We start from the raw sequence: 26864 nt of genomic DNA on the forward strand, positions 1-26864 counted from the left end.
AATTCAAAAAATGAGTTCATTTTTGTAAAATTCTGTGGGATACAAATGTAGCCAATAAAATTCTTTGTTCGAATTGAAAATATTAATTTTTTTAAGTATGGGTTTTGTAAAACTTTAATTTGCCCATAAAAATATCGATATGAAGTGCAAATTTAAAATCTAGCATTTAATGCTTCAAAGATTCTGGCATCACTACCGTTAACAGCTGAATTTTAAACGCGACTTGACATTTGTTTGTTGTTGTGATTTGAATGATTTTATTTTTAGTCGCGTCTAAAATTCGCACTGTGCGGAGTCGGTTTCGCAACGCGTTCGTTTTTGTTCTGTGTGTGTGGCGGTCGGATTTGTTTATTTTGTTTTGAATAAACGCTTGGAACGATTCTTAATTGTCACAAGATGACTGGAAGCATTTATTAACGAGCTTTACTAAAAAAAGTGTTCCTTAAGTGCACAAATTTCAAGCACCCTTTTAAAATTTAAATTTTATAGTCCCGTCGCAAACCGGAATCCTGCGCGGAAAATTCGAAAATGGGTAAGTACGCAAACGAAAACGCTTCAATAAATATTTATTTACTGTCGTCCGCTGACATTTTCACTTTCTTCCATTGATTCTTTTCTTTGCTTTGGGCCTGGTCTGTCTGGGTTTTGTGGGCCAGGCCTTGAAAGTGAAAGCCGCACGAAAGGAAAATAGACATGAGTACATGCCATCAATACCCTAACACTTAAAGCACTTAAAGGTGTGATATTCCATGGTTGATCTTTCGCATAATGCATTTTATTGATTTAGAACGGTAACGGTATCATGACTAATAAGCTAACAAAGAAAATAGCGTTAAATATTTTACAAGTTATTTTGACCTTTAAAAACAAAATTGCAATTGGTAAATGCCAGAGACCTTTAAACATGGGATCTTTTCATATTCAAACTAAATTATTAATATTTCTCACTTTTATGGGCTAGTGAACGCTGTAAAAGTAAACAGATGATAATTATTTTTATTATGTTATTTTAGTAATTCCATCTTATCAATTGGGAAACACAAATGAAATTTCCTGATAACCTTAGTTTGTGTCTGAGTTCAACTAAATAGTTCGTTCTGGATGAGGGGAGAAAATGATTAACGACTCGTTTGCTGGTGTTTTGTAATTAATTATAAATAATAATGGGGACCCTTCACAGTTGACGAAAACGAGAAAAACCAGAATCTTTAAATAATTTTGATAAGATTAGAAGAATGATTTAATACGTTATTATTTGTGGGTGCATTTGTGCACTCTTGCATATTACTGATAAAAAAAAACAATAACATACAGATATTTATTGCCTAAAATATTATGTACAAATTAATTGAAAAGGTATCTGGCTTATTTACCTTTATTGACGGGCTTGCTAATATTTTAACTGATAAAAAGAACAAAGATGGGGGTGAACTTTGATATTAAACACTTGATAAAGAAGTTTTTGGCCCACAAAAACTTTGACAATTAAATATATAAATATATATATATATATATATACATATATATAAAATAATTATGACTTCGATACAATCTAGCATACTAGCCCTGTTTATATTTAGGATCTGGAACTACCCATCAATTTAAGTCAACTTATTTTTAGGGGGAGGCTTGTGGAACTTCCGCCTTTCGTTCCCTCCCAATCAAGACTAATTAAACTCCAGTTTGAGAGCTACGACCAGAAAAACTTAATTGAAACTTAACTCACACTTCCTCGGCCCCTTAGTCGTAAGCACAGTAAAACTTTGGTATAGCGAACCTCATAAATATTTATTTATCATTGTATTTTATAATTTCGGAGTATAAGGCGTATCCAAGGACATCAACGATGTGATATTAATTTCTTCAGCGTTAAAACTCTTAATCTGAAAATGGAAGTAATCATTCATCCCTTTGGCAAGATTTTTGACATATATTTATATTATTTAAGCTTTTCTTATGGGTAATAAAAACCCCATTTTAAATTATCTTTTTTCTTGTGACAGTAATTATAGATGATAAATTTATTGCATATTTGATTTCAACAAAATGCATTTGAGCGGCTAGACAAAGGAAAATCCAAATAAGGCTAAGACTCATTCTCTAATCACAAGAATATATGTATTTCTTATCAATTCGATAAATACGAGTCCCATGGAAGTTCTTGTATTAAATTGGTTAGTGAAAATACAAATTTTAGCGGTTAATAAAATATATTTTGCAGTTAATTTTTCTCTAATTATGGCTGGTAAGAAAAACTTTTGTTTTTATATTTATTAGCTCCTATTTATAATTGCTTTTATTTTTTATGAGAACTTTAATCTCTCTTCTAGAACTTAAGATCTAAAATGTGTTAAAATGGGGAATTTAGGGAAGCTTCATCGTATTTTCTATTCGATTCGCTGCCGTTGACCCCGAATGGCGAAAAAGCAGACTGTTTTTTGGATTTGGAGCAAAGCGGCTTCGCCAGCGGCTTATCGGCGGAGTGAGTACGGGTAAGGGGTGAGAGGAGGGGCGGAGAAGGGGCTTAATTAGGGGCACATTCAGTGCAGTGACGGTGCGTGTCTTCCGCCACCCCCCTGCTCTCCCGGAACCGCGCACATTCAGCTACCCCCGCCAAGTCAACCCTTCGACCTTTGGCGACCGCAATTGCCTTGCCGCACACACGCACACACACACACACTAATGACACATCCGCCGTGGGCTTCCGCGGATCCGGACTCTCGCTTACGGATTCTCGAATTCCGGATTCAGTCGCTGCTGACCGTAGCCGCAAGAAACTGGCTCGCTCCGGTGGACAAAGGCAATAAAATAATAGTGCGGGCCACCATTTGACATGCATTTGAGGATCCGCCTCACGTGTCGCAAATATGAAATTTGGGGTAAGCACACAGAGCAAGCTCTCTGATTGGCACACTTGGCCCTGCTCCGATTCCGATTGCTGGCTGGGATCGCCGCCGCTGGTTCTGCTCTGCCCTCCATTCTCATGCAAATTCCAGTGCGTAACGGTGCATCGCCCGCTGTGCCGGGCATTTTTAATACGGGAGTTAGCGCTTTATGCACATTATTCATGCTTAAAAGCCCAAAGCGGCCCAAGTGCAACCTCAGTCGAAATCGGTGTGTCGTGGGTGTCGAGTCGCAGCACAGCAGGATAGCAGTGATCGCAGTGAGCCCCCCTTATCACCATGTGTAAGCCCGTTGTTACCATTTTGCTAAAAGCCGTGTTGGTGATAAAAACAACGCCCGCGAAGGCGGTACCAATACTCGCGACTAGTCATTAACTAGTGACTTAAGGCCTAACAAAACATATTAGTTCATATAGTTATTATAACAAATTTAAAAATAATTCCAACAGTTAGGAGTATAATGTTGGAACTTCATAGAACATAGAACAGGTTCAAAAAGGTTTCATAAATGGAAAGAATACCTCAGCAGAGTTAAACCTTACAAGGCCATAAGACAACATAATAAAAATAATAATAAAAATAAATATTCTTTAAATTCTCATCACTTGAATTTACTTGCACTCAATCTGTGTTTGTGTTTCGATTTTAAACCAAAAGTTTTCTATAAAAGTTAAGGGCACAAAAAACAGATTTTCACTTTTTCTAATAAAGAAAAATGTCTGTTCTTTAAATCATAGACTACAATTAATTAGATCTGGAGCTTGGAGGAGTATCTTAAAAAGCCCTTGGTAAAGCACTAAATCAATATTTAATTTGTGTAAAAATCTATAAAGAAAGAAATGCTTTCTTCGGTCTTTCCAGCATAAATTAAATATGGAAATAAATTGAGACTCTGCCAAGCAATTTGTTTAAACTTTTTAATGATGTTTTGGCATTACTGTAGACCGTAAAGTTTGATAAATACATACAGCTGTAGGAAATATTTCGATAAGAATCTAAAATTGCTTTATTTTTATGAGCTTCCGGTAGAATTGTTTAACTCGAATTCGATTTTAGGTGAAATCGTATTTTTATTTAAAAACCCCTGACGTTTTCATAAGATAACATGTAATTAAAGTTACTTGGGGGATATCAATATATTTCTTTATCACTTGATTGAGAAAGGCTTACATTAGTAATGTCGAAGAAATTTTCTTATCATTTAAATTATTTGAAAGTCTACAAAATGTTTACAAAAGAACCTTTATTAATTCAGATTTTTCTTATTTAATAACCCCCAGGAAATTATATAATTATTAAAATGATTTAAAAATCTTGCTTCTCAGAACTTAAGACTTTTAAAAGTACATGGTGATATTTTGTTAAACATTTTAAATTTGTGTTAAATTATATCAATGTCTGATTAAAAAATAAACGATTTCAGACATAAATCGAATCGATTGCCAATCGATCCGCTCTATCGGCCGTTGCCCATTTGAGGTAGCTTTCCTGTGAGCTTTTCTTACCCTTTTCGTATCTTTTTGACCGGCGACAGACAGCTTTTGCGTTTAGATTGTGCGGCAAAAGTTGTCAGAAGCGATAAATAGATTTAGGAAGTAAAGTTTTTTCTAGTCAGTTTCCCGCCGACAAGCAGACGTGCGAGAACTTTGCAAAGTTCACTCTGCTTTTCCCCCTGTTTATGGGTATTATGGGATTGTGGCGCTTTCTGAAATGTTGGTGTTTGTTTTTTACTTGTTAATGGAAAAACGTGTTTAACTGGAAAAACAATGTGCCGACATTTGCATACGAGCAAAATCAAAACAAAAGCCGCAGAAAATAAAAGAGAATAATAAGAACAAAACAAAAACAAAACCGAACCCGAAATCTAGGCGAAGAATGATGACACATGCTTGCGTGTGTGTGTATGTACTATGAGAGAGCTTTGCTGAGAGCACCTTGAAAGCTCGTCTCTCTTACTTCTGCCTTTTGCTTTGTTCAGCTCATTCGCATTGTTCGGCGCCCATTGCTTTGCCCCCGATCGTTACTGCTACCGTTATAAAGTAAAGTTTCCAATTTCCATTTCCGTTTCCCTCCGTCTCGTTTCGCTTGGCCCGCGGAAAACCCTTTTGAATCAAGTGAGTATGAATATCGAGAGGCTTTTCTCTGTTTAACATTACAAAAGGAAAAGCCACTGACATTGGCAAAGGCCATAAACTTTTAACATTTAATCAGTATTCCGGAAAGCAGCACGCTATGTGCGTAAGGCCGATAAGATAAGAGTTTTTGTTGATAGTTTTCGGGTTTTTTGTTGGGGAAATCAGACAAGCTTTAAAGATAATACACGGTTTTTGGAGGAAAACAGTTGAAATAATAAAAATAATAAACAGAAGTCTGTATACCCTGCAGTTTGGTCGTGAAATTTTCATTAATTAGCCAAAAATGCATTAATTTTAACAAACAATTCACATTTTTTGCGTAATTAAACGATGTAACCCCTTATAAAATGTTGAAAAAATTGGCAAAAATTTATTTTCTCTCCTTTATGGCTAGAAAGATTCGCCTGTTGATGCTGATCAAGAATATATATAGTTTATGGGGTCGGAAATGACTCCTTCACATATTTACAAGCTTCTGACTAAAGCTAAAATACCATTTTTTAGTCGATATAATTTATTTTTTTATAAGACAATTTGTCCAACAAATACAATTTTAAAAAACTCATAGCTAAGCCACAAATTCATTAATTTTAAATCGGAAAGCAGCCCTGTGTTAGTTTTTAGTAGGGTAATAAATCTGCATACTCAATTTAAAATGTTAAAAAATCACAATTTTTGTCTATTTTAACGATGTAACCCCTTATAAAATGTTGAAAAAATTGGCAAAAATTTATTTTCTCTCCTTTATGGCTAGAAAGATTCGCCTGTTCATGCTGATCAAGAATATATATAGTTTATGGGGTCGGAAATGACTCCTTCACATATTTACAAGCTTCTGACTAAAGCTAAAATACCATTTTTTAGTCGATATAATTTATTTTTTTATAAGACAATTTGTCCAACAAATACAATTTTAAAAAACTCATAGCTAAGCCAAAAATGCATTAATTTTAAATCGGAAAGCAGCCCTGTGTTAGTTTTTAGCAGGGTAATGAATCTGCATACTCAATTTTAAATCAACATTTTTGACAATTTTAACGATGTAACCCCTTATAAAAATTGGCAAAAAATTATTTTCTTTTCTTCATGCCTAGAGAGATTCCCCTGTTGATGCTGATCCAGGTTTATATATATAGATATATGATTTATGTAGTCGGAAACGACTCGTTAGCTGCTTTTTTATCGTTTGGCTGAAATTATTATACCCTGCTAAGGTATAGGTATAGGGTCTGAGCTGAATGTGAGCTTATCTACCCTTTGCTAATATACACATTTATTTATGCTTATCAGGCGATTGTCAATGATATAAAAAATTAATTGATATCAGTTCATTATCTGTTTCAACTTGATGGGATATCTTTCAGACACATTAATGTGCAATTCGCACAAGTTGACAACTCTTCGGTCAGAGAAGAGTGCCAAAAGTGGAGTTACAAGTTACAAATAATTAAAATAAAAAATACATATAGAAATAAATAATGTCCTTACGTACGGAATATCTGCCTTTTACTTCCGTTTCCACAAGCACGTCTATCTATAATCGGGTTTTATCGCCTATTAGCAGGTGCAACTCACTGACAGGCCGCATTATATTCTCCATTATTGGTCGGTAACTTCCCAATAGCCTTTTTTCTGAACGCCTTTTGAATTACGTATTTGCAGCTCTCTCCTTATTCTCCCTGGTGACCGGTCTCTATGTCCTGCACTTCTCCCTAGCTCTGATCCTGGTCAACAAGGAGGTGCCCCAGACACGCGGAATGCTATATCCCAGGGAATCGGAGACGCGCGAAGTGCGCTCGCTGGACGGCATCTGGAACTTTGTGCGCTCCGATCAGGCGAATCCCACGCAGGGCGTTAGGGATGAGTGGTACTCGAAGGACCTTAGCCGTAGCAGGCCCACGATCCCCATGCCAGTGCCTGCCTCCTACAATGACATTACCACGGACAACCTGAGGGATCATGTGGGCACCGTGTGGTACGATCGCAAGTTCTTTGTGCCCCGCTCCTGGGGCAAGAATCAGAGGATCTGGCTAAGATTCGGCAGCGTCCATTACGAGGCCTTTGTGGTGGGTTATGAAGTGGGACTTGAATTTGGAGAATTTCCATTGTTATCTTTTCTAATTATCCTTTTAGTGGATCAATGGCCATAAGGTGGTGAAGCACGAAATCGGCCATTTGCCCTTCGAGGCAGAGGTTACGGATTTCCTTAATTACGGAGCCGAAAACCGGATCACCGTGATGTGTGACAACGCTTTGATCCAGACAACGGTGCCGCAGGGGAAGATCACGGAGGTGCCCAACGACAATGGCATGACCATCATCCAAAGCTACACCTTTGACTTCTTCAACTATGCGGGAATTCACAGGAGTGTTCATCTGTACACCACACCCAGGACTTTTATTGAGGAGGTGGAGATCACGACAGGACTATCGGAGAATAATAGTGGTAAGTGGGGAAGGAGGGCTTTTCTTTTGGCAAATAGGTGAAATTCTTTCCATATTAATTTATTCTTCTATTTTAGTTGGCGAGGTCTTCTATAGTGTCAGCGTGAATGGCAGTGCTGCCAATGAAGCCATCAATGACCTGCACATCCAAGCGAACCTCTACGACAAAGGAGGTGCCAAGGTAGCCAATGCCACCTCGGATGGCAAACTGAACGGCATCCTGAAGATCAACGAAGTCAAGCCCTGGTGGCCCTACCTGATGCATCCCGAACCAGGTTACCTCTACGAGCTGGAGATCAAGCTGCTGGCGGCCAAGGAGGAGCTGCTCGATGTCTACCGGCTTAAGGTGGGCCTGCGCACGCTAAGTTGGAACAAATCCCAGTTCCTGATTAATGGCAAACCCGTTTACTTCCGTGGATTTGGACGCCACGAAGATTCCGATATTAGAGGCAAGGGCCTGGACAACGCCTTGATGGTGCGGGACTTTAACTTGCTCAAGTGGATCGGTGCGAATGCGTATCGCACATCGCATTATCCTTACTCCGAGGAGTCTATGCAGTTTGCGGACGAGCACGGCATCATGATCATTGACGAGTGTCCCAGCGTGGATACGGAGTGAGTTTGGTAATGTCTCCGCAGAAGGCTTCTTACTAATGATGTCTTCTTTGCTTCTCCAGAAACTACAGCCAGGAGCTGTTGGGCAAGCACAAGTCATCGCTGGAGCAGCTTATACACAGGGACAGGAATCATCCCAGTGTGGTCATGTGGTCCATAGCGAATGAGCCTCGTACGGCGACCATGAATGCGGATTCGTACTTTGAGTGGGTATTCCATGGTTACTCTTCCTTCAAGTGGTTGTAATTGATTTATCCTTATCTCCCTAGGCTGGTGGCAAATTTCACAAGATCCATAGACAAAACCCGACCTATTACGGCTGCCATTGCTGTCCCCTACACGCAGGATAAGTCGGTAAGTGGAGCTACATACCTTCCCCAAGAGTCACAATTTATATATATATATATATATATATATATATATTTATATATCTGGTTTAGGGTCGCCATCTGGACATTATCAGCTTCAATCGCTATAATGCCTGGTACTCCAATACTGGTCGCCTGGATATGGTCACCCAGAATGTTATCGATGAGGCCACCGCCTGGAACAACAAGTACAAAAAGCCTATAATTATGTCGGAGTATGGTGCCGATACCCTTGAGGGCTTACATATGGTAAGTTTGTATATGTAAGTTCGCAAACATTTTATTAAACACTATTTTTTAGACTCCCGCCTATGTGTGGTCGGAGGAGTTCCAGGAGGAGGTATTCGCTCGCCATTTCAAGGCCTTCGATCAGCTACGGAAGAAGGGCTGGTTCATAGGCGAGTTTGTGTGGAACTTTGCCGACTTTAAGACAGCTCAAAGTGAGTTTAAACTTAACAAAATTTAAATAGTTATTATATTTATGATATTCACTAGGCTACACCCGCGTGGGCGGCAATAAAAAGGGCGTTTTTACCCGCGCTCGACAGCCAAAGGCGGCAGCTCATCTGCTCCGCAAAAGATACTTTGCCTTGGGCCGGGATCTGGATCAGTGTCAGTTTCCGGAGGATCTCTTCACCTACATAGCCGATCTAATATCGTAGTTGGACGAAAATAAACCCAATTAAGATGGCCATTGTAAATAAGCCAAGGAAAAAAGAGAAACGGAACTTCCTATTGAGTACTGCCGCATATCCATGAATCATTCCGCTGCGTTCCCTTTTGTACAATATAAATTTACATTGTATTTTTGTATGTATTTGTAAGCTTAAGGCTATAAATAAAAACAGCGTTATTTATTTAAATAAAATAAAAAGGGATTCCTTCGCGCTTACTATCGATAACAGGATGCTAACAACTTATTACAGAAGGAAGCTTTTTATTGATTATCCTGAGCTTGCGTTGGCAATGCTTTCTATTTGGGCGCGCTTTTCGAAGCTTTCTTTAAGGACTTTAAGTATTTGTAGTTTTAAGTTTTCAGTAAAGTTTTTACTCCATAAATGTATAAATAAATATAAAACGCAGCTTGTGTTTCTTTTGCATGAAAGTTGAATTTTTATTTAATTTTGCAGCCAATGGAATTTTTCTTTTCTTTTCCTTTATAGTAATTTCGTTTAGTTTAACTTATGCTTGTTTTTTTTTTTTGGTTCAGCAAAATACTAAATTATTGGCCCCTCCATAACCGACAATAATTCTTTTCGAAATGCGCGCCAAATTGTGTCAGTATTGAAACCTAAATAAATTAAGAAAATAACAAGTTGTGTTTGTGTTTTGTGTGTTCGAATTATTGTCTGATATGTGGCCCAAATATTTTTTAGTATTTTGCCTTATTTCTATTGGTATTTATAGATATAGACAGATCTGCAAACACTTACTTCACTAAGTTAATGATGATTTTGTTTCGAAGAGTTTGTTTTGATTTTGGTATAGTTTGTTCTTTTTTAATGGAAGGTAAAACATTGTGATATCTGCAGTTTCCCTCCGCTTTTCAATCTTAATTTAATTTACTTTGCATGCTTTACTTTATTTTAGCTAATTACGTTTTACCCATTTTTCCCGAAAGTAGTTTGCTTGTCAAATGTTACACGTTATTTCGCTAGATAATTACATTTAAGCTTATTCAAAGAAATCCTCGACACATAATTACCATAATAGTACAACAGTTTTGCTTTTTCTTTAGGTTTAAATGTTAGGGTGTGTGGTGGCTTAACAATAGTGTTTAAATTGTATTTAAACAGGGCGTGACCACCGATTATTATTCGATAAGTTAGTGTTTACATCCTATAACCAATATTACAGTTGCTCAACAAATGTAGGGCTTAAGCCTAAGCAGATCGATGCTTACTTACACACACATTAAATGTCGCTAGTTAGCAGTTAATATACATCATAATCCGAGTACCCATCATCATCATCATCAGCTTCAGTTGTAACGATTCCAATCCCATTCTCGAAGCAGAAGGAAGATATATGTTAGAGGGAGCGAGGGAGATCTCCAACGTAAGTTATAGTTATGAGTTAACGTCACACATGAAAAGTGGTAGTAGATTGCTCTATATATGCGTATTAACTAGTCACTTACTAGCTAATTATTTTGATTAGATATCTTGTGTGTCTCGTGTTTTGCATTTTGCATTTTGTATTTCCAATTCAACGCTTCATCAGTTTTGTCTTCTAAAAACAGTCTCCACTTGGCTCTATAAATTTAGCTAATAACTAACAGAATTCGATACGCTATTTACACACTGTCTTATGGCCTTATGGTCTTATATATATATATATCCATGATCCTGGTATACAAGTATGCGTCAATCCTCGATGATAGCCGAAGAGGTTAGATCAACATCCGCTTTTGTCGGTCCTAGCAGAAGCGTCTGCAAGAAAGCCAAGAAGGATTCATTAGCCAAAGTAAAGTGAAAAACTTTCCCATTGAGATGTAAGGGCGCCAAGCTAAGCACAAATTGTGCGAAATTAATGTTACTTAATTTAACTTTCATGAAATGGGAATGAGAATGAAAATGGAAGTGGAAAATGGGAATGGGAATGGAAATGAAAATGAATGAATGGCAAAAGATTTAACTGCTTGACTGCCACATGCAGATGGCTCTCCGCCTTCAACCCCAAATGCAATGCAAATGGTAACTATTCAGAAACTTGTCTTTGTAGATAAAAGCCGAGTCCCTCCGCCGGGTTAATGTGGCATAATTCTAATGCATTGACCAACATCCTGCAGATGACAGGCCACCGATAAAAGGTCCGATAAAACTTTCGCTCTTTTTCGGCCCCAAAAACTTCCTTCTCACACACACACAATTGTTTCAGCTCCCGGGCATTGGATGCAAAGTGCCTTGGTCCTTGGCTCCTTCAGGATCCTTCCACGGTCCCAGCAATATCAATTTCGGGGTCGGGATTGAAAATTGAAACTTGAAAATAACATAAAAGGCAATGCAATTGCGTGTGCGTTTGCGAATCGATTCGAAAGGTTTCCCCTGGCAGCAGGGCAAATTGACTAACACAATAACAATAAACGGGGGGAGACATTGGGAAAAATAGGTATCTGCTATTGAAAACTACAATTTATATAAATTATAAAACGAATATAACAAATTCGTATGGTAAATTGTGGCTTAGATTAATTTTAGATCAAAGATTTTCTAACAAATATTACTAATACAAATTTGTTACTTATGCAAATTTATGCAACTGTATTATTGTTCGATTCGGCTTCGTCGACTGGCACTCACCTTCGCCTCTTCGCATGCACTATCTAGAGCTTCCCGCTGCGGTAGTGGACTGGTCGGTGGCCGCCGAAGAGGATGCGCTTGAAGGCCTGACGGAACTCCGGACTGAATATGGTATAGATGACCTGCAAAGAAATATAAAAGAAAATTGAATGACATTGGTAAGAGTTTAATGATAGAATATGCAGTGTAAGACGAAAGAGTTTATACTACAATAAATAAAAGGAAATTCTGATTAATTTAGTCATCATTATTATGATCTGTAAAAATAAAACAAGAGATTATCATAATGTAACTATTACGCTTTATGTACGCTTTCTATGGCAATTATTAATATATCTCCTTTCTCTTTTTAAATGTGTTAACTATAAGGCATTACATTGCTAATTCATTTTAAAATAATTAAGTATTTTAAATAAAAGCATATATGATATAGCCTTAAGCTATAGCTTTAACCAAATATCTTGCCATCCGGTTCCAGTCTTCGAAACCTTCGATCTAGCCATATTGCCTCTTTACTCATTTCCCTTTCTCCCTCTCTCTCCCTCTGCTTGCCTCTCGAGATAGCTCTTGTTCTCCCACTCTCACTTTCTCTGCTCTCTTCACCCGGTGACTATAAATAGAGGCGCTTTCGACGCTCTGGCCTCATTCGGTCCGCAGCCTCCCGGCTGTTTACATCAGTGGTGATAGTGAAAGTGATTGCTCCTCGATCCCAAAAACATGACGTGGCCAATGCAATTAAACTGGATAACCAGGAAGTGACTCACTTCGATGGTACCATGAAAAGCCTAATTGCTAACTATTTGTTATTTTACAATTAATTCCATTACTACATTTTAATTTATAGTGATTTGAATACCCAAAGTTAACAAACAGTCCAAGTTAATTATAAATTATTTACGAATATTGACATTCAAATCCATGATCCATGGGTAACTTCAAGTATGTCTTTTTTGTTTTGTAATAATAATAGAAGTTAACCCACCGGATTGAGGGTGGAGTTGAAGTAGCCCAGCCAGAGGAAGAGCGAGGCCACGCTGTCGCTGATCTCGCAGGCGGCGCACAGGGGCATGGTAAGCGCCATGACGAAGAAGGGGAGCCAGCAGACGACGAAGGCTCCCGTGATAATGGCCAGCGTCTTGGCCGCCTTCCTCTCCCGCTTCGCCTCCAGGGTCTCCTTGCGCTTGTTCACCTTTTGCATCGGATTAGCGATGCTGGAGAGTTGCTGCTGCTGCTGCTGCTGGGGATTTGTGTGCTGCTGCTGCGTTTGCTGCTGCAGCGACTTCGAGCGCGGCTCTGGAGTCAGGGGCTGGGCGGAGGAGGGTGTCGGCGAGGAGGAGGTAGCGCCGCAGAGCGGATGCGCCTGGTTGCAGCTCGTCAGCGTACTGGTTTTGGCTGTCATCGGTCCGGCGGCGGCGGCGGCGGACGCGATGCCACCAATTCCCTGCGATGTCGGCGTTTGCGGCGATAGCGCCGATATCGACGTAATTGTGGTGGCATTTGATGTGCTGGCACCACCGCCTCCTCCTCCTCCTCCTCCTGATGGTGCCCCGGCTTCAGCTCCTCCTCCGCCGGATTTGGCAGTTTTCTGCAGCTGCTGCACTTGTTCGAGCTGCTGTTGCAGCTGTGGATCCTCCAGCACTTCCACCGAACCATTGCCCGTGGCTGTGGCTGGCGTTGCTGCCGATGTTGCGGTTGCGGCTGCCAGGTCCGCCTGGCCGTCCTCCTCCTCCTCCTCGTCCTCGGGGTCCTGTTCCTGTTCGTGCTCTCCTCCGTGCTGATGCAGCTGGTCCTGGTTCTGGTCCTCGTTCTGCCCCTTGCCCGCCCCATTGGCAGTCGTTCCGTTGACAGCTGATGTCGAGGACTTGGCGGCGGACTTGCCCTGCTGTTTGGCCAGGGCCACCAGGTGTGAGACGGTGGCTATCTGATTGCCCGACTGGGACGTGCTGGGCACCTGCAATAGGCACGAAAATTGATGGTAGATTATAGACAATATATACTTCAGTCAAGACCTTAAAAAACATTTTAGTGTACTACAAATAATTCATGAAGATATATGCATTACCTAAAATAGTAAAATATTATAATTTATTTAATAATTCGTTCACTGCGTTAGAAGCTTCTGACTTAAAGTCTGTAAAATTCCTCAAGTAAATCTTAAACATAATTTCCTTATGCTGACCTGCAGATTATTTTGCCTTAAACCAATTTCTTTGACTTATACTCGATCTCTAAATGATTATTTGGCCTGTGCAACCACGCAAATCACTGGTTTTCCCTGCTTTTCCATGGGCGCAGTCAAGTTTCATGCGGCAAATTAGCATTTTAAATCAGTAGCCGCGCATTGCATTCATAAATTTATTTACTGCTCGTCAATTTTCATGGCGGTGGGCCCATAAATTTTCGGTAAATGAATAAAATCAGAGTGTAAATATTTACTTTCGGTAAGCTCGTGGTGCTCGTACAGTACGGCCTCCTTTATCAGGCCCGGGCCACTCGAAAGGGCTGTGCCTGGCCTAGCGCCTAGCCAATTTGTCGGTTACGAATGTACATATTTGAGGAGAACGGCCCACCGAGCGGTCGGTCTTCCTAACGGCTTGTCTAGCACTAAAATTCCCATAATCACCTGTAATTTGAGCCCCGGCCGGTGCGTAGGTGTGTGTCGGGCGGAAGTGGCCGCCGCAAAGTGCTAAAATGAACTTTACGTGTGATAAATTGTGTCTACTTTGCAGCTGGCGCCTTTTTTGAGGGCGATAGCGATAACGGTTTGGGATGGGAGTATCCAAAGAAAATATTCCGATAGTTTTGACATCTAGCGACCGTTATTTGCATGTTTAATGAGATACTCTAATTTTATTTACTAGTTTAAAAAATATTACAAAATAGTTTTACCTACAACTGCATTAAATTGTTAAAAGGGATAGATATAATGCTCGCAAATTATATTTATCTATTTTTAGCTTTATCACAATTATCCTTTTACATACATTGACATATTTAATCAATTTAATTAATGTTAATGTTTATTTTTAGTTACATGAAATCCCTTTTCACATTAACATTATTAGGCTTGTAAATTGAAAGCAACAATAAAGTAACAAAAGACATTATAGTGCTATTATTTCTGCTGCCATCTCCCTTTTCTTCTCGAAAGTAAGCCAAGTTCAATTAATGGCCGGACCAAATGAATTTTATGACTGTGATGCGGCCATAAATTATGAAACATATTGTGTGGAGTATGTAATTTTGTGCTCCGGGAAGACATTCAAATTCAGCAGAAATAAAAAACCTGGTGTACCGGGGAACGAACAATGGGGAACGTGGGATAAATCTCTGGACAGGAGCTTAGTTCGCATCAAATTCAATGGCCATTGGCCAATTGTGCATAAACACAAAGCAACAAAAGAGTGGAGAAAGCTGAGCACATCATCGTATGTGTTGGCAAAGGAGTGGACCATGTGTATCGGGATAATGTTCAGGAAAAGTTTCTTTTGCAACATATTTGTATATACATTAGTTTTTTTTTAAATAATTCTAAAGTTGAACAAGATTATATATATATAATGCGTTATAGAAATATTTCTTATACATATTTTATTAAAAAGTGTAATAAATCTCACTTTGGACCACCCTAGCGTGCATGTGCGGCTCTGCCATTGTCATCGTCACTGTAATTGTGTGTCCCAATACAAACAAACAATTCGATTTCTCTTTCCTGCAGCATTTTTAATATGTTGTCTAGGTATAGAGGCAGGGCGAGATGGAGTGGACATAAAGGTGAAGCAAAGCAAACCAGAGCTAGGCGTGGCGAAGCGAGTGAAAGCAAAGCAAATCAAAGGCGAAGCCAAAGACAAATCAAAAACAAAGCATTGTAGTTTAATTTAGAGAACAATTGAAAAGAGACAGAGAGTGGAAAGTGGAGACTACAATGCAGATTGCAATTCTAGAGATTCTGCAATTTTGCACCTCTGCATGAAGTGCAGTGAAGCAAATAAGGGGAGGCATTTGTTTGGCATTTCGTATTTTCATTATCGACTCCCTGCGCTCCAGTAATTATTCCAATGTAGCTGAAAAAAAGAAGTAAAATATGCAAACAGTTGTTTCCATTTTCAGCTTTTCATTTCTTTTTTTGCCTTGCTTTTTTTTGTGTGGACTCTTTGCACACACAACTATAATAATAAATTTATATATTTGCCTTCGGGCGATGCGTAAATGCGAGAGTGTGTGCGTGTTTGTTTATTTATTTGGCTGTCCACTTATTTGCCCAGCAGGCCAAAGGGAGAGGCAGGGGAGAGCAGAAGAAATGGCGAGCGGGAGTGCATGGGAGAAGGAGAGCAGGAGAGCAGGAGAGCTGGAGAGGTGTGTGGCGCAGCCATTTCCAAGTAAATATTTAATCTCAGGTCCAAGAAAATGGGAAAAGGGAGCGAGATAGGGAGAGAGAGGGACCTAGAGAGCGATGGAGTTATTCTGGCCGAAAAACGAAAGCTGTTGGCCATAAGCCATCAACATATTTTCCTCAATTACTCAAGCGTATTGAGTGCCTTGTTAGGCGGCGGGCTCTCTCCCTCGCTATGGAATCGAAATCGGAATGGGAATAAGAAAAATAATCGCAATCGGAGTCCAAGGGCCAAGAAGTCAAAGGTCCCCAAAAGCTAAACTCAGTCTCTCTCTCTCTCTTTCTCATTCCCTTTTGCTTTCGCTAACTGACTTTCCGCTCCTGTTGCTGTTTTGTTTGCTTACTCTACACGCAGAGAGGTATTTCGATTTTCGGAACAAGTTTGTCATGACGTTGACACCAAGTAGATTTACTTTCCACAATGAGATAGCAGAACCCCAATCAGAAATAAATAATTCATTTTGTTCGATAAAACAAAAAATGGCATGACGCAAAAAAGTATGCTACGAAAATTAGTATAAAAATCACTCATACGGCAAGTATAACAAGATCGTCAAATAAGATCATCCCAATAGCTTAATGAATTTTCTTAGCCTTATTTTGGTATAGAGAATAAATTTTGAATTTTAATGGATTCCGTTTTAGGTACTTCAAAAATTACGTATACGACATATAGTCCGGAAAATATAGATGTAGATATAAATGGTTAAATTTATGTTAAGGAATAACAAGATGTCTTTTTTTATTTAAGTAATTACTATTTTTGTTGCCGTATCTGGTTAACAATTTGTATTAAATAAATAATATGTATTTTTTGACCAATATTATGGGTCACACTGCGTATGAGTAATATAGACGTTATGCAGGACTTGCATTTATAATGTTTTAAATGCTAAAAAACATAATAAAAAGTTTTAATCTTCCCCTTAATATCAATTAGTAATAAAAATAAGCGTCAAAAAAAACGTCGCAAAATCGATAAATATTGCTACATTGTAGGTGGGAAAATTAATTTAAATATTATTAAAGTTGTTTTATATAGACTTCCCCTCTCTTTAAAATGTAATCGTTTTACTATAAATATTTAATGTGAAAGGGTATTCCGGACATCGACCTCGTAGCTATTAATTCGTTTTGCTTGCTTTCATTTGAATCTCTTCACTCCCTGGTCGCTTTGCCCTGCTGCTGCTGAGGGAGGGAGCGTATCCTTGTCACAGCTTATATTTGACTTTGCTATTACTTAACCGGCACGAACCTGGCGTTGCCAGTGTGTCCTGTTTGCTGTTGCCCCGCTCCCGCTCCCTGACCTTTGGCCAGTCGCCACCTCGTTTCTGTGTTTGGAGCAGCCAAGGTATTGGCCCGGCTTGTAGCAAATGCAAACAAAACGTTCGAGCAATTTATTCGGCCTCTGCTCTTTTATGGCTTTCTTGCCTGTGCCCTTCGCTTTAATGTGTGTTATTATTGAATGTGTGTGGCCCTGCTTGGATTATTTTTTAGCCATAAAATCGCTGGCCGAAAATTGAAGTACATAAAATGCGGCTAAATACAAATTTTCGGAGGGTCTCCTTTTTCTTGGGGGATTTCCCCCAATAAACCGAAGGCTTGGCCTGCATTTTATCGCTGACATTTTGGTCGAGTGGCGGGTAAGTTGCCAGGATTAAGCCGGATTTATTTTGCCTATGAGGGGAAGTGGCTTTCTTATCCTTCCACTCAGGACAACGACTCCATTAACAATTATGAAATTGCCATTAAATTTGCAATTAAATATTTAAGAGAAATTTCATTGAGTTCTACTTATATTTAATATTTATAAAATTTAAAGAACAAGTCTTTCTTTATTAGTTTCATAAAAAGTGGAAGGATAACCGGAGACTTTCCCCAGAGAATCTTCAATCTTTGGTTATGGAAATATGTATTATTCATTCCCCCAGAAATATATGTACAATATCTATGAAAAAGGTCAAGCTGATGGTCTCACTCCGTCTCACTTGATCATTATCGGGGAATTCCTTCCCAAGGAATTCTCAAGTGCATATTGCTGCGACGAGGACGACGATGCCAGCCTGGGCTAATGTCTCATTAGCCAGGTGAGAAAAGGAAAAAGGAAGAGCTCAGTGGAAAAGGTAGCCAAGAGGAAAAATCATTTCAATCCCCAAAAGGTGCGAGAGAAGGGCATATGGTAGTTTGTAGCGGCAAAGGAGACGCATAATAAAGCAGGAAATGAGCTGAAAGCTGGTGGGTTTATTTTTGGTCAGCCTATGCTGCTCTTCTTTGCGTATGCGAGTCCTTTCCATCACTCTGTGTGTGTATGAGTGTGTGTGTGTATGAGTGTGCATCCTGGGAACAGGAAGCAAGCCCTCTCCTCAGATCGTTGGGCACATGTCAGGCGTTATGAAATTTGCTTTAAGCCCAAAAATGCGCATTGTTCTTTCTCGTGTTGCTTCACTCAACAGCAACGAAAAAAAAACACCAGAAAAATTTCATGAATTTTAAAAATTCAATCTTAATTTAGAATTCCGCAAAAAAGCGTACAGGTTCTGCCTTAAATTTATATTAAAAGTTACTGCAAATTGGGATAGCCTTTAATTAGGTTTAGTTTATTGATTAGAAACTGTGTCAAAATGGGATATAAGATAAATGGGATAACTAAATTAACAATTTAATCAGCAATAACAAATAAGTTACTAATAAAACATTAGTAATGTGTCAGTCCAGTGCTAAATCATCTAACTAAACTTAATTAAGCATGCTCATTGAGGTCAGCACTGATTTCTGAACCATATGTTAATTAGGCACTTTCTATTTATATTTATATTTCGAGTGTTCCTCGACCAAAAATAAAATACATACCTCGATGCCGGCCCGACTCTTGCTGTCCACATTCGAGCTGCTGAACTCGGTGTCCTCGACGGTGTTGACCGTGTTCGTTGAGTTGCCATCGACTAGGCCCAGAGTCCTGCCCCCAGGACCTCCTCCTGCTGCACCAGTTCCAGCTCCGCCGCCACCTCCACTGGCACTTCCGGCCTTGGTCTTGGCCGTGGAGAATCTGCCAAGGCGTAGACGCAGTCGATTAAGTTTCGTATCTGTTGCCGCACCTCCGTCCGGCTGGAAAACAGAGAAGGCAATAGACACAATCAGAGAGAGAGAGAGGGTAAGGATAGAGTCCTCCAGTCTAAGGCATTGATTTTTGGCCTTTGACCTGGGTGCAGGACTTGAAATTAAATTCATACTTCTTCGCACAGCATTAAAATGAATAACAAAGGAGCCGATGGTCGGGCAAATTTACATTTTCGGCTTTTTCTGCCTTACGCTTCAATAAACCGCAATTTGTACGCATATCCAAAAAAGTAAAAAAAGGAGAAAAACTTCAAGATCCGATTCGTATCCCACCATATGCATATGTAAGTGGGTTGCTTCCCGTAAATAAATTGTGTGTATTTGCTACAGAGTCTCCTGAAAAGCGTTTTTCCCGACCGCCTGAAAATAAATTTCACGATTGACTGCTCCCAGCGCTTGACCTCTTTGATTTTTCCCCTTTTTTTTTCCCTGTTGTCCTGTTTATCCTTTTTTTTTACTCGTCCTGGTGTAGTGTATTTTCATGGCTTGTGGGGACAATGAACTTCGACTTCGACAGAAAATCAAGAAGTTTAAATACTGAAAATTAGGGAAAACTATCTGATAAATATAATGAATATATATATTTTTTTAAAAGGAAAACATTTTAAAGAAAGCTTACTTGAGAATGTCTATAAATAAATTCTGAAATAAGTCTTGTTCTCCGCTTGTATCTTCCTTTTCTTCCACAAAACTTGAGTATCTTAAGAAATTCTATACCCCAAAGTGTAGACATTGTTCGACTTGCTTCCTTGTCCGTTTTTTCGGCTAAACATATACCCTTTCCCTTTGTGTGCGTATTTTTGTCGCCTTCAATCCCACCAAATTAAAGTAATTGAGTAGTCCAACCCTTTGGCAACTCGGCCTCGTCATCTTTGTCGTCGCCTGACCCTTTGGCAAGTCGATACGATATTGCTTTAAATAAATAAAATTATGCTGATTTTGCCAGTCGTGTGTTGCGGAAACTTCAACGAGGAGGAAAAAGGGTTTCCCAGGCTGGTGTGAATATTTGCGCAAATAGTATTAAATGTTCGTGCGTGTGACCTCACCGAAGAAACAAAGGGGCAAAATTGGATAGACGAGGCCGCGTCAAGTGTCTTGTGGGTTTCGGACCAGAGGCCACCCAGATAGCTTATTAAATATTGAAGAGTTTAAGCTTAATTAGGCACAGGAGCAGAAAAGGGAAGCTGTCCCAGTGGGAGATGGCAGAAGTCTGTCCGAAATTAATAAATAACAGGCGGCAGCAGCCTGCCTGGCTTTAAGTTTTAGCTACGAAACTTTTGTGTTCAATGTTAAAGTTTTCCTAGAAAAACCTTTATTGAGTTTCCAAGCAAAAGGTAATCGAAGCTGTAGTATAGTAGAGAAAAACCATTATTGGCGAGGCAATAGGAAAACAATTGTCAGTCAGTTCAAGCCTGTCTTTGGGGAAAACTAAACGTACATACATGCATTTGTTGCCAAAGCAAACATGGCCAAGTTAAGAGCGATAAGAGTGCTCTCTCTTTTCAGGAGCAATAACGATAAGGATGCGGATATAACCTCAGCTCAATGGGAATTTTATGCAGATGTCCTGTCTGTTTTCCGTGTGTATTTAAGCGTTTGCATTAAACGATACACTCACATTCTCGTCTCGTACTGCCTCATCTCCGTGTCTTGTGTCCTTAGCCATTTTTCGGCACTTTAGCTAATTTATGTAAATTGTTTTCTTATTTAATTGTTTTTCTTGCCGAAAGACATGTGTTGTTCAGCCTCCCTGCGTGGCAGGCAGCGCCTGCTCTTGTGTCTGAGTGTGTATTCAATAATGTGTTTCTCATGCGATTTATGTTTGGTCCTGAGTGTGACAAGAATGTCCTGGGTATTAACTACACTGGGCAACAAAATTTATGACTCCAGCGGGCCGCTAGGAGGTCCCGCTGGGAGATGCGAGCCTAGCCCGGCATCTAGGAAAATTAAAATAAATCCGCCATAAATAACAACCAAATCAAATGCAAACTGGGCCTCAGAACAGATATACATTATAGAGACTGCATTCCTTACTTGAATATTTATTTAGATTTCGGTTGAGATTTGCTTTCAACAATAAATTTAAATTCATTTAAAATTTTTGCCATGAGCAATAACTTATTCGAACATTTTTGGCAGATGTTTTCCTGCATTTTCATTTAAAGATGGCAATGAATTGAATGTTTAAAAATGTTTCCAAGTCTCCAAAGGATTTTATATCAATTCTTTTCTATTGATTAGAAAGTTATGAATGACTTATGTATTTTTCTGACATTTACTTTCTTTAATAAAATGCATTCTAATATTTTCTTAAAAAAATCAAATGATTAGTTACAAATATAACAAATCAGACTCTAATTCAGACAACTGATTAAAACTTTAATGTTCATATTCAAATAAATTATTTTCTGTTTAGATTTTTCGAAATGAAAACTTTGAAGCATTATTTAAAACGTGATAAATATACATAAACACAAATTGTTAGAATTTGGCTAGCAACTACTTCCAAAAATTATATATTTTCCATGCTCAAATTTAAATAATTTGCTTTAATATTTTCAGCAATCTAAACTTTTGCTGGACAGTTTTTCTATTTGGTTTTTTGCCTATTATGTTTCGGACACAGACACTAACTTAATATATCGCCGTGTGTCGCAGATGGCGAGCTGGCCAAATATGCTTTTCACTCAGACGCTTTTCTTCGGCTATGAAAATAGTGTCAATATCGGGGAGCAATCAATTCGAGATGCTGTAATGTAATTGTGATGATGGTGCTTACGATGCTGGATTATTAATAACATTGGCTAACTGGCAAATAGCTGAATTAGAGATAATACCTGATTCCCTTAATTGCCATTTGCCTTTCGCCTTTTTGCCGCTAATTACAAAATGTGTGTGTGTTTCACTGCCATGAAAATTACATTTCAATTAAAATTACAAAACACGCACGAAGTCACATATTAGAGGGGGAGGTGTAAATTATTTAGGCAATGATAGTTTTGTGAATTCGATTAGGAATTATTTAGCAATTTGTCCAATAAACATACCGAATGCAAATGCAATTAGCTGGAAATTTATGTCGTTTCGCTTTTAAAAGCAAAGAGCGTAGGGCTCAGCGGGATACGTACATATGTACATACGTATATTGGACCCTCGTCAAGGAGCAGGAAAGCAATTTTCAATTTGAAAGCATTTAGTTATCGGAGAATAGGAAAAGTGAAGAGGGGAGTCGCTGGACTAATGCCCTTTCTGCGTGCCAAATCCCGGGCCTACGTTGGTGTAAGGGATATACTCGTATCAGATGTGTGTGCTGGGTAAATATATTCTAAAATCAACAAGCAGGACAACGCAGGACAACGCAGGACAGCACAGGACCAGGCAGGACAGGGACTAGTGAGTGGCACTAAATGGATGTGGATCTCGGCAGTGTGTGTGCGTGTGCGGGTAAGTGTGTTGACATGTAACTAAAGCACGCATGTGAGCCAAGATTCGGGGCCAGGCCGGACATCGGACATTGGACATTGGACATCGGCGCAGGGCCAGGAGCAGGGGCAGGAGCAGGACATCGGGCCAGGACATGTGTACGATTGGCAAATAGCGGACAACTTGTCTTGTTTGCGCATTGAATTTGTGATTCCAATGACTTTTTGCCAGCTCTCCTCCTCTCCTCTGTTAGTCAGTGTTCTATGCACACACGTGGCTTTGAACAGATGTGGTTAAGATAATAGAAATTATAATTGAGAGCCATAGAAATTACATTACCAAAAAAAAGAGTATGATTCTTGGGCTTAAGATCTTTAAGGAGGAATAACTAGGTTTAGTTCTTTTTTGATGTTAAATGATTTCCAATTGATTTGATTATTTCTCTGTACTTTTTTTGATGATTCCGCACATTATTTTAAATTATATTTTAATTATCAACGCTTTTTCTTTAGTTAAAGTCCAACTACAACTATTATTTCAACCGCATCTGTTCACCTGCACTTCGTGTTGGTAAGTGGTTGCAAACATTTCTACGTCAAATGGTCATTTTCAATTTGGCCAGCACTAAGCTTAGGCTAAGTAGCAGCTTCCCAGCAGCAGCAGAAGAAGGAGCTTTATGGCCAAGACTAGATTGGAAAAAATGTATATACAAACGAAAGACAGAGTTAGGGGATAAGGGAGCCAAAAGTAAACCCAATTTCAGATACCCTATCGCGTCTGGAGAAAGTTAAAGCAAACTCGAAGGCAAAATTAGTTTTTAATTTCGTTGATAAGAGCAACTTGGAAATACTTGAAATTTCTTTCGTCTCGCAACAAGCAAAGAAACAGAAAAAAGAAAAGAAACACAACAAAATTACAATTTCGGCCAGAGAGACTTTTGGCTTGAACACATCCTGTGCGTATTAGTTTGACCAGCTGCCGCATTAGGGCGCACAAACTTCTGGCCAAGAAGGGGAAGCACACTCCACCCCCACCCCCAACCGGGTGGCACTCTCAGACACTCACGAGGCAAGACAAGCTGCCACTTATCGCTCAACTTTCTGCCAAAAGGGCTTTAATGTCCACGTGGCGTATGCTTAACTTAAGCCACTCACTCACTCGATTTTTTCTTGTTGCGAGCCCAAGGTCTCCTTTTGGCAATGCATATTTCATCACTCTGGATGATAAGGCCTAATTACAGTCCATTTCCCCGGCCCCAGAGTCCCCCATGGGTTGAGTTGCTTCTCGGCCGTATGCTCTATGCATATTTAAATTGAAAGGCATAATTTCATAAGGTAACAGAGGTCAGTCGGGGGCCCCGCCCCGAGTAATGTGCATAGAAATTTCAGAACGTTGCCTGCGGTTTGGCCTTTGACTGGCCCCCGTCTCTGGTTTGAATTTGTGGCTTTTGCCCCGCTCCGATCGACTGCATAATTGCACTGACCAGCCTGTGGTGTGCTGTGGTGGCTTGGGTTTGAACAGCGGATTCTGTGGGCATAACAGGGTGTCCTTTTGGGAGTGCATTCAGATTTAAACATTGATTAATACTTGAGTATATACTCATTATGTTATGTTTTGACTTGATACATCATATAGATTTTTTCAACTTTAATGTATTTTAAGGTTACTCAATACTCTTGGCTGCATTCTGCACCGATTAATAGCCTTAGTCCCCGTCAATTTCGACTGTGACTCAATTAAGTTAGGAGGGATATGAAGGCCAAAGCCTGCCACTATACCTGATTATTATTGACCGCAGCAGCGACGGGTCGTGGTCGCCGCCGATGTATGCGCTTGCGGGCCGTTTGATAGATTTTCCAGTAGAGCGCCAATATGACCAGCAGCGGCACATAGAAGGTGCAACAGGTGGCAAATACCTAAGGGGAGGCAGAGTGAAAATAGAGTGGAGGCTTTAATATTATTTAAATTCTCGTTGCTCACCTGATAGGACACATCCTGCGAGACCATGCACTTTTGCTGCTCAATGCGCTGCAGGTAATCGGGATCCTTCCAGCCAAATTGTGGGGCCAAGGAGACAATCACCGCCGCTGTCCAGACGCAGAAAATCATCATGAAGACGCGATTGCTGGTCCGCGAGTGTATGTAATCGATATTGGTCACTGCCCAGTAACTGGAAATGGAAGAGAATGCCACTTTTACATAAAAGTTTCCACAAATTGAGCCTTTTAGTTCTATTTATGTTTTACCTTTCTGACTTCTCTAAATCCCTCACTGAAAAACCACTCAAAATATCCTCACACAGATTATAATTTGAGTTCCACTTGGCTTAAACCACTCCCCAGGATATTTATGTACAATTGTGGCCAACACTTGAACATGGTCGCTTAGTTACTCCATTATCCGAATCCACAAAAATTCAAATGAAATGCTGCATAAATCTAGGCGCACACACACACACCAGCACCCTCACACACACACACACAGCAAGAGTACCATATGGCAGAGAAAGAGAGAGAGAGAGTGAGAGAGAGCGACAAAGTAAAGAAACGTGTTCGATATTCAGTTTCCGTCCGACAGTTTTCCGTAGCGTTTTGCAACAACCTTTCTTTTTTTTGTGATGTGTTGTGTTGAATTTTTGTTGGTTATTTCTATTTGCTATTGGTTTGGGCCCAAAAAACCATGTTTTATGTATGTCTGCCTTAGGCCGTGTCTCTGTCTGTGTGTGTCGGGCATTTTTAAAATATTACCATTTTTTGTAGAAGAAGATTGGAAAATAAGGTTACTCTTTAAGGGTCTCACTTAATGACACCAGAAATTCAGCTCACATTCTGTATTTTTTCTTGCCCTGGGTTGACTTGGCTTCAATTGAGTTAGTCCTTGTTGGCCAGGGACGCGTAAGTGTGTGGTGAGAGCATTCACCATTCGTTGTCTGCCACTCGTACTCTGTGTAGTTGCCCATTTTTCGGTTTTGGGCTCAGCAACATGGCTAAACGAGTTTTTAAAACGTTACGTGGCATGTAGCACAGTCGTACACACACCCACACACACCCTATTCACTCCCAGACACACCATACACACCACACACACACACTTGCACACTCGCCGACTCCGCTTAATGTGGAACTATCTGAAGTGCGGGGCACATTATGTGCCACTTCTGCTGATGATGTTGCCATTAAATTGCTAATAGCCAAAAAGAAGGGTTGCAAAATATAAATGAACACGCACTGAAAATTTAACAGAGATCCAAAATATATTTCAGAAATAAGTATAATATTTTTCCATTATTTAATTCTCTAGTTTACCTTATCCGAGTTTACTATTTCCTTATAAATACAAGTATATTAAAAGGAGTTTGAGGCTTACATTAAAAAAGATCTTTTTATATATTAATAAAAATTTGGAAACCTTTATTTAAATGAACTTTCAACTGTTTGAAAAATAAATCCCCTGTGTATTTAAATTTGTCCTTTAAGAGGCCTTGCGCCCAAAGCTAAACTGATGTTTCTTCTCATCTGCGTTGCGGCTTTTGTGGGAATTAACGCCAGGCAACCGCAAATTTCAAAATTTCTCACATGCTGGCATGGAGAGGGGCTCCTTTCCCCTTACTGTATCCTTTTTCTCCATCACTTTCTTCTTAATGCCGCGCTGCGATGACCGCAGAGCTTTAAGTGGCAACCGGAAGCAGCCATGGCAAACACGTGTTTATGTATTAATTAAATGCAATTTGCATAAACAAATATTATGTTGGCTTGAGTCCCAGCTGAGCTGAGTACCACTAATGTGTGTGTGTGTGTTGAAATCAACAATTAAATGAGTTGACAAAGCACTCGAAATGAGCCATAGATGGGATCTATATACATATGTATGTATGTGTTATATGTATGTGGCTGGGGTAAACCGATGTGAAGTGCCATTACGGGCATATATAGAGCATAATTTAATTTGTCTATAATTGGGCACTCAAATGACAGCTTTATAAATATTTGTACATGTCGTCTATCTCACTGCTGCCGATATTGAGTGCCACTTAATTAAGGGAATTCCAAAAACTAAATTTGCATTGCGCTGTTTCGCCTTTGTTTCTGACATGCCATCACGCATACGCCATGTGTGCCTCGCCAAATACTAATAAATAATAATAATAATAATGAATGATGATG

At 39.5% G+C, this 26864-nt stretch overlaps 2 protein-coding genes and 1 long non-coding RNA gene across 7 annotated transcripts; 1 reads left to right on the plus strand and 2 right to left on the minus strand.

Moving 5' to 3' along the window:
* The first annotated feature begins 176 nt into the window (after nt 1-176).
* LOC110184074 (beta-glucuronidase) lies at nt 177-9340 on the plus strand. Of its 5 annotated transcripts, none has more exons than XM_020952458.2 (9): nt 177-532; nt 6701-7104; nt 7172-7484; nt 7561-8098; nt 8161-8304; nt 8368-8452; nt 8539-8715; nt 8768-8906; nt 8962-9340. In XM_020952458.2, exons 1-9 carry the CDS (start codon nt 529-531, stop codon nt 9126-9128), a joined length of 1971 nt encoding a protein of 656 aa, XP_020808117.1. In that variant the 5' UTR covers nt 177-528; the 3' UTR covers nt 9129-9340. The 5 variants fall into 5 exon arrangements, with proteins under 5 accessions (XP_020808117.1, XP_020808118.1, XP_086693874.1 ...); XM_020952459.2 differs by lacking the exon at nt 177-532 and adding an exon at nt 3061-3186; XM_086837748.1 differs by lacking the exon at nt 177-532 and adding an exon at nt 4416-4615 and having other exon boundaries at nt 6755-7104.
* Nucleotides 9341-9555: 215 nt separating this feature from the next.
* On the minus strand, nt 9556-25660 carry 5-HT1A (5-hydroxytryptamine (serotonin) receptor 1A). The gene is made up of 7 exons (XM_086837934.1): nt 25527-25660; nt 24682-24871; nt 24480-24617; nt 19012-19266; nt 12751-13719; nt 11769-11890; nt 9556-10898 (listed from the first exon to the last, which is right to left on the minus strand). Exons 1-6 carry the CDS (start codon nt 25658-25660, stop codon nt 11792-11794), a joined length of 1785 nt encoding a protein of 594 aa, XP_086694060.1. The 3' UTR covers nt 9556-10898; nt 11769-11791.
* Nucleotides 19304-24380, minus strand: LOC147642900 (uncharacterized). Its single transcript, XR_015272802.1, has 3 exons — nt 20897-24380; nt 19898-20190; nt 19304-19815 (listed from the first exon to the last, which is right to left on the minus strand). It is a non-coding gene; the product is annotated as an uncharacterized LOC147642900 (long non-coding RNA).
* Nucleotides 25661-26864: the final 1204 nt, after the last annotated feature.

This window comes from Drosophila serrata, unplaced genomic scaffold (genome assembly GCF_035046125.1).
Source record: "Drosophila serrata isolate PLE 108 unplaced genomic scaffold, ASM3504612v1 contig_334, whole genome shotgun sequence".
NCBI lineage: Eukaryota > Metazoa > Arthropoda > Insecta > Diptera > Drosophilidae > Drosophila > Drosophila serrata.

Bases quoted from the DNA above. Each gene is read 5' to 3' on its own strand.
- LOC110184074 (XM_086837747.1), top strand. From the start codon at position 6,517: ATGTCCTTACGTACGGAATATCTGCCTTTTACTTCCGTTTCCACAAGC. The intron at 8,305-8,367 runs GTGGGTATTCCA...TTATCTCCCTAG, and splicing joins AATGCGGATTCGTACTTTGA to GCTGGTGGCAAATTTCACAA. The intron at 8,716-8,767 runs GTAAGTTTGTAT...ACTATTTTTTAG, and splicing joins CCCTTGAGGGCTTACATATG to ACTCCCGCCTATGTGTGGTC.
- 5-HT1A (XM_086837934.1), bottom strand. From the start codon at position 25,660: ATGGGCAACTACACAGAGTACGAGTGGCAGACAACGAATGGTGAATGC. The intron at 24,872-25,526 runs GTGAGCTGAATT...TTCCATTTCCAG, and splicing joins GGCAAGAAAAAATACAGAAT to TTACTGGGCAGTGACCAATA. The intron at 13,720-19,011 runs GTATGTATTTTA...TGCCTATTGCAG, and splicing joins AGAGTCGGGCCGGCATCGAG to GTGCCCAGCACGTCCCAGTC.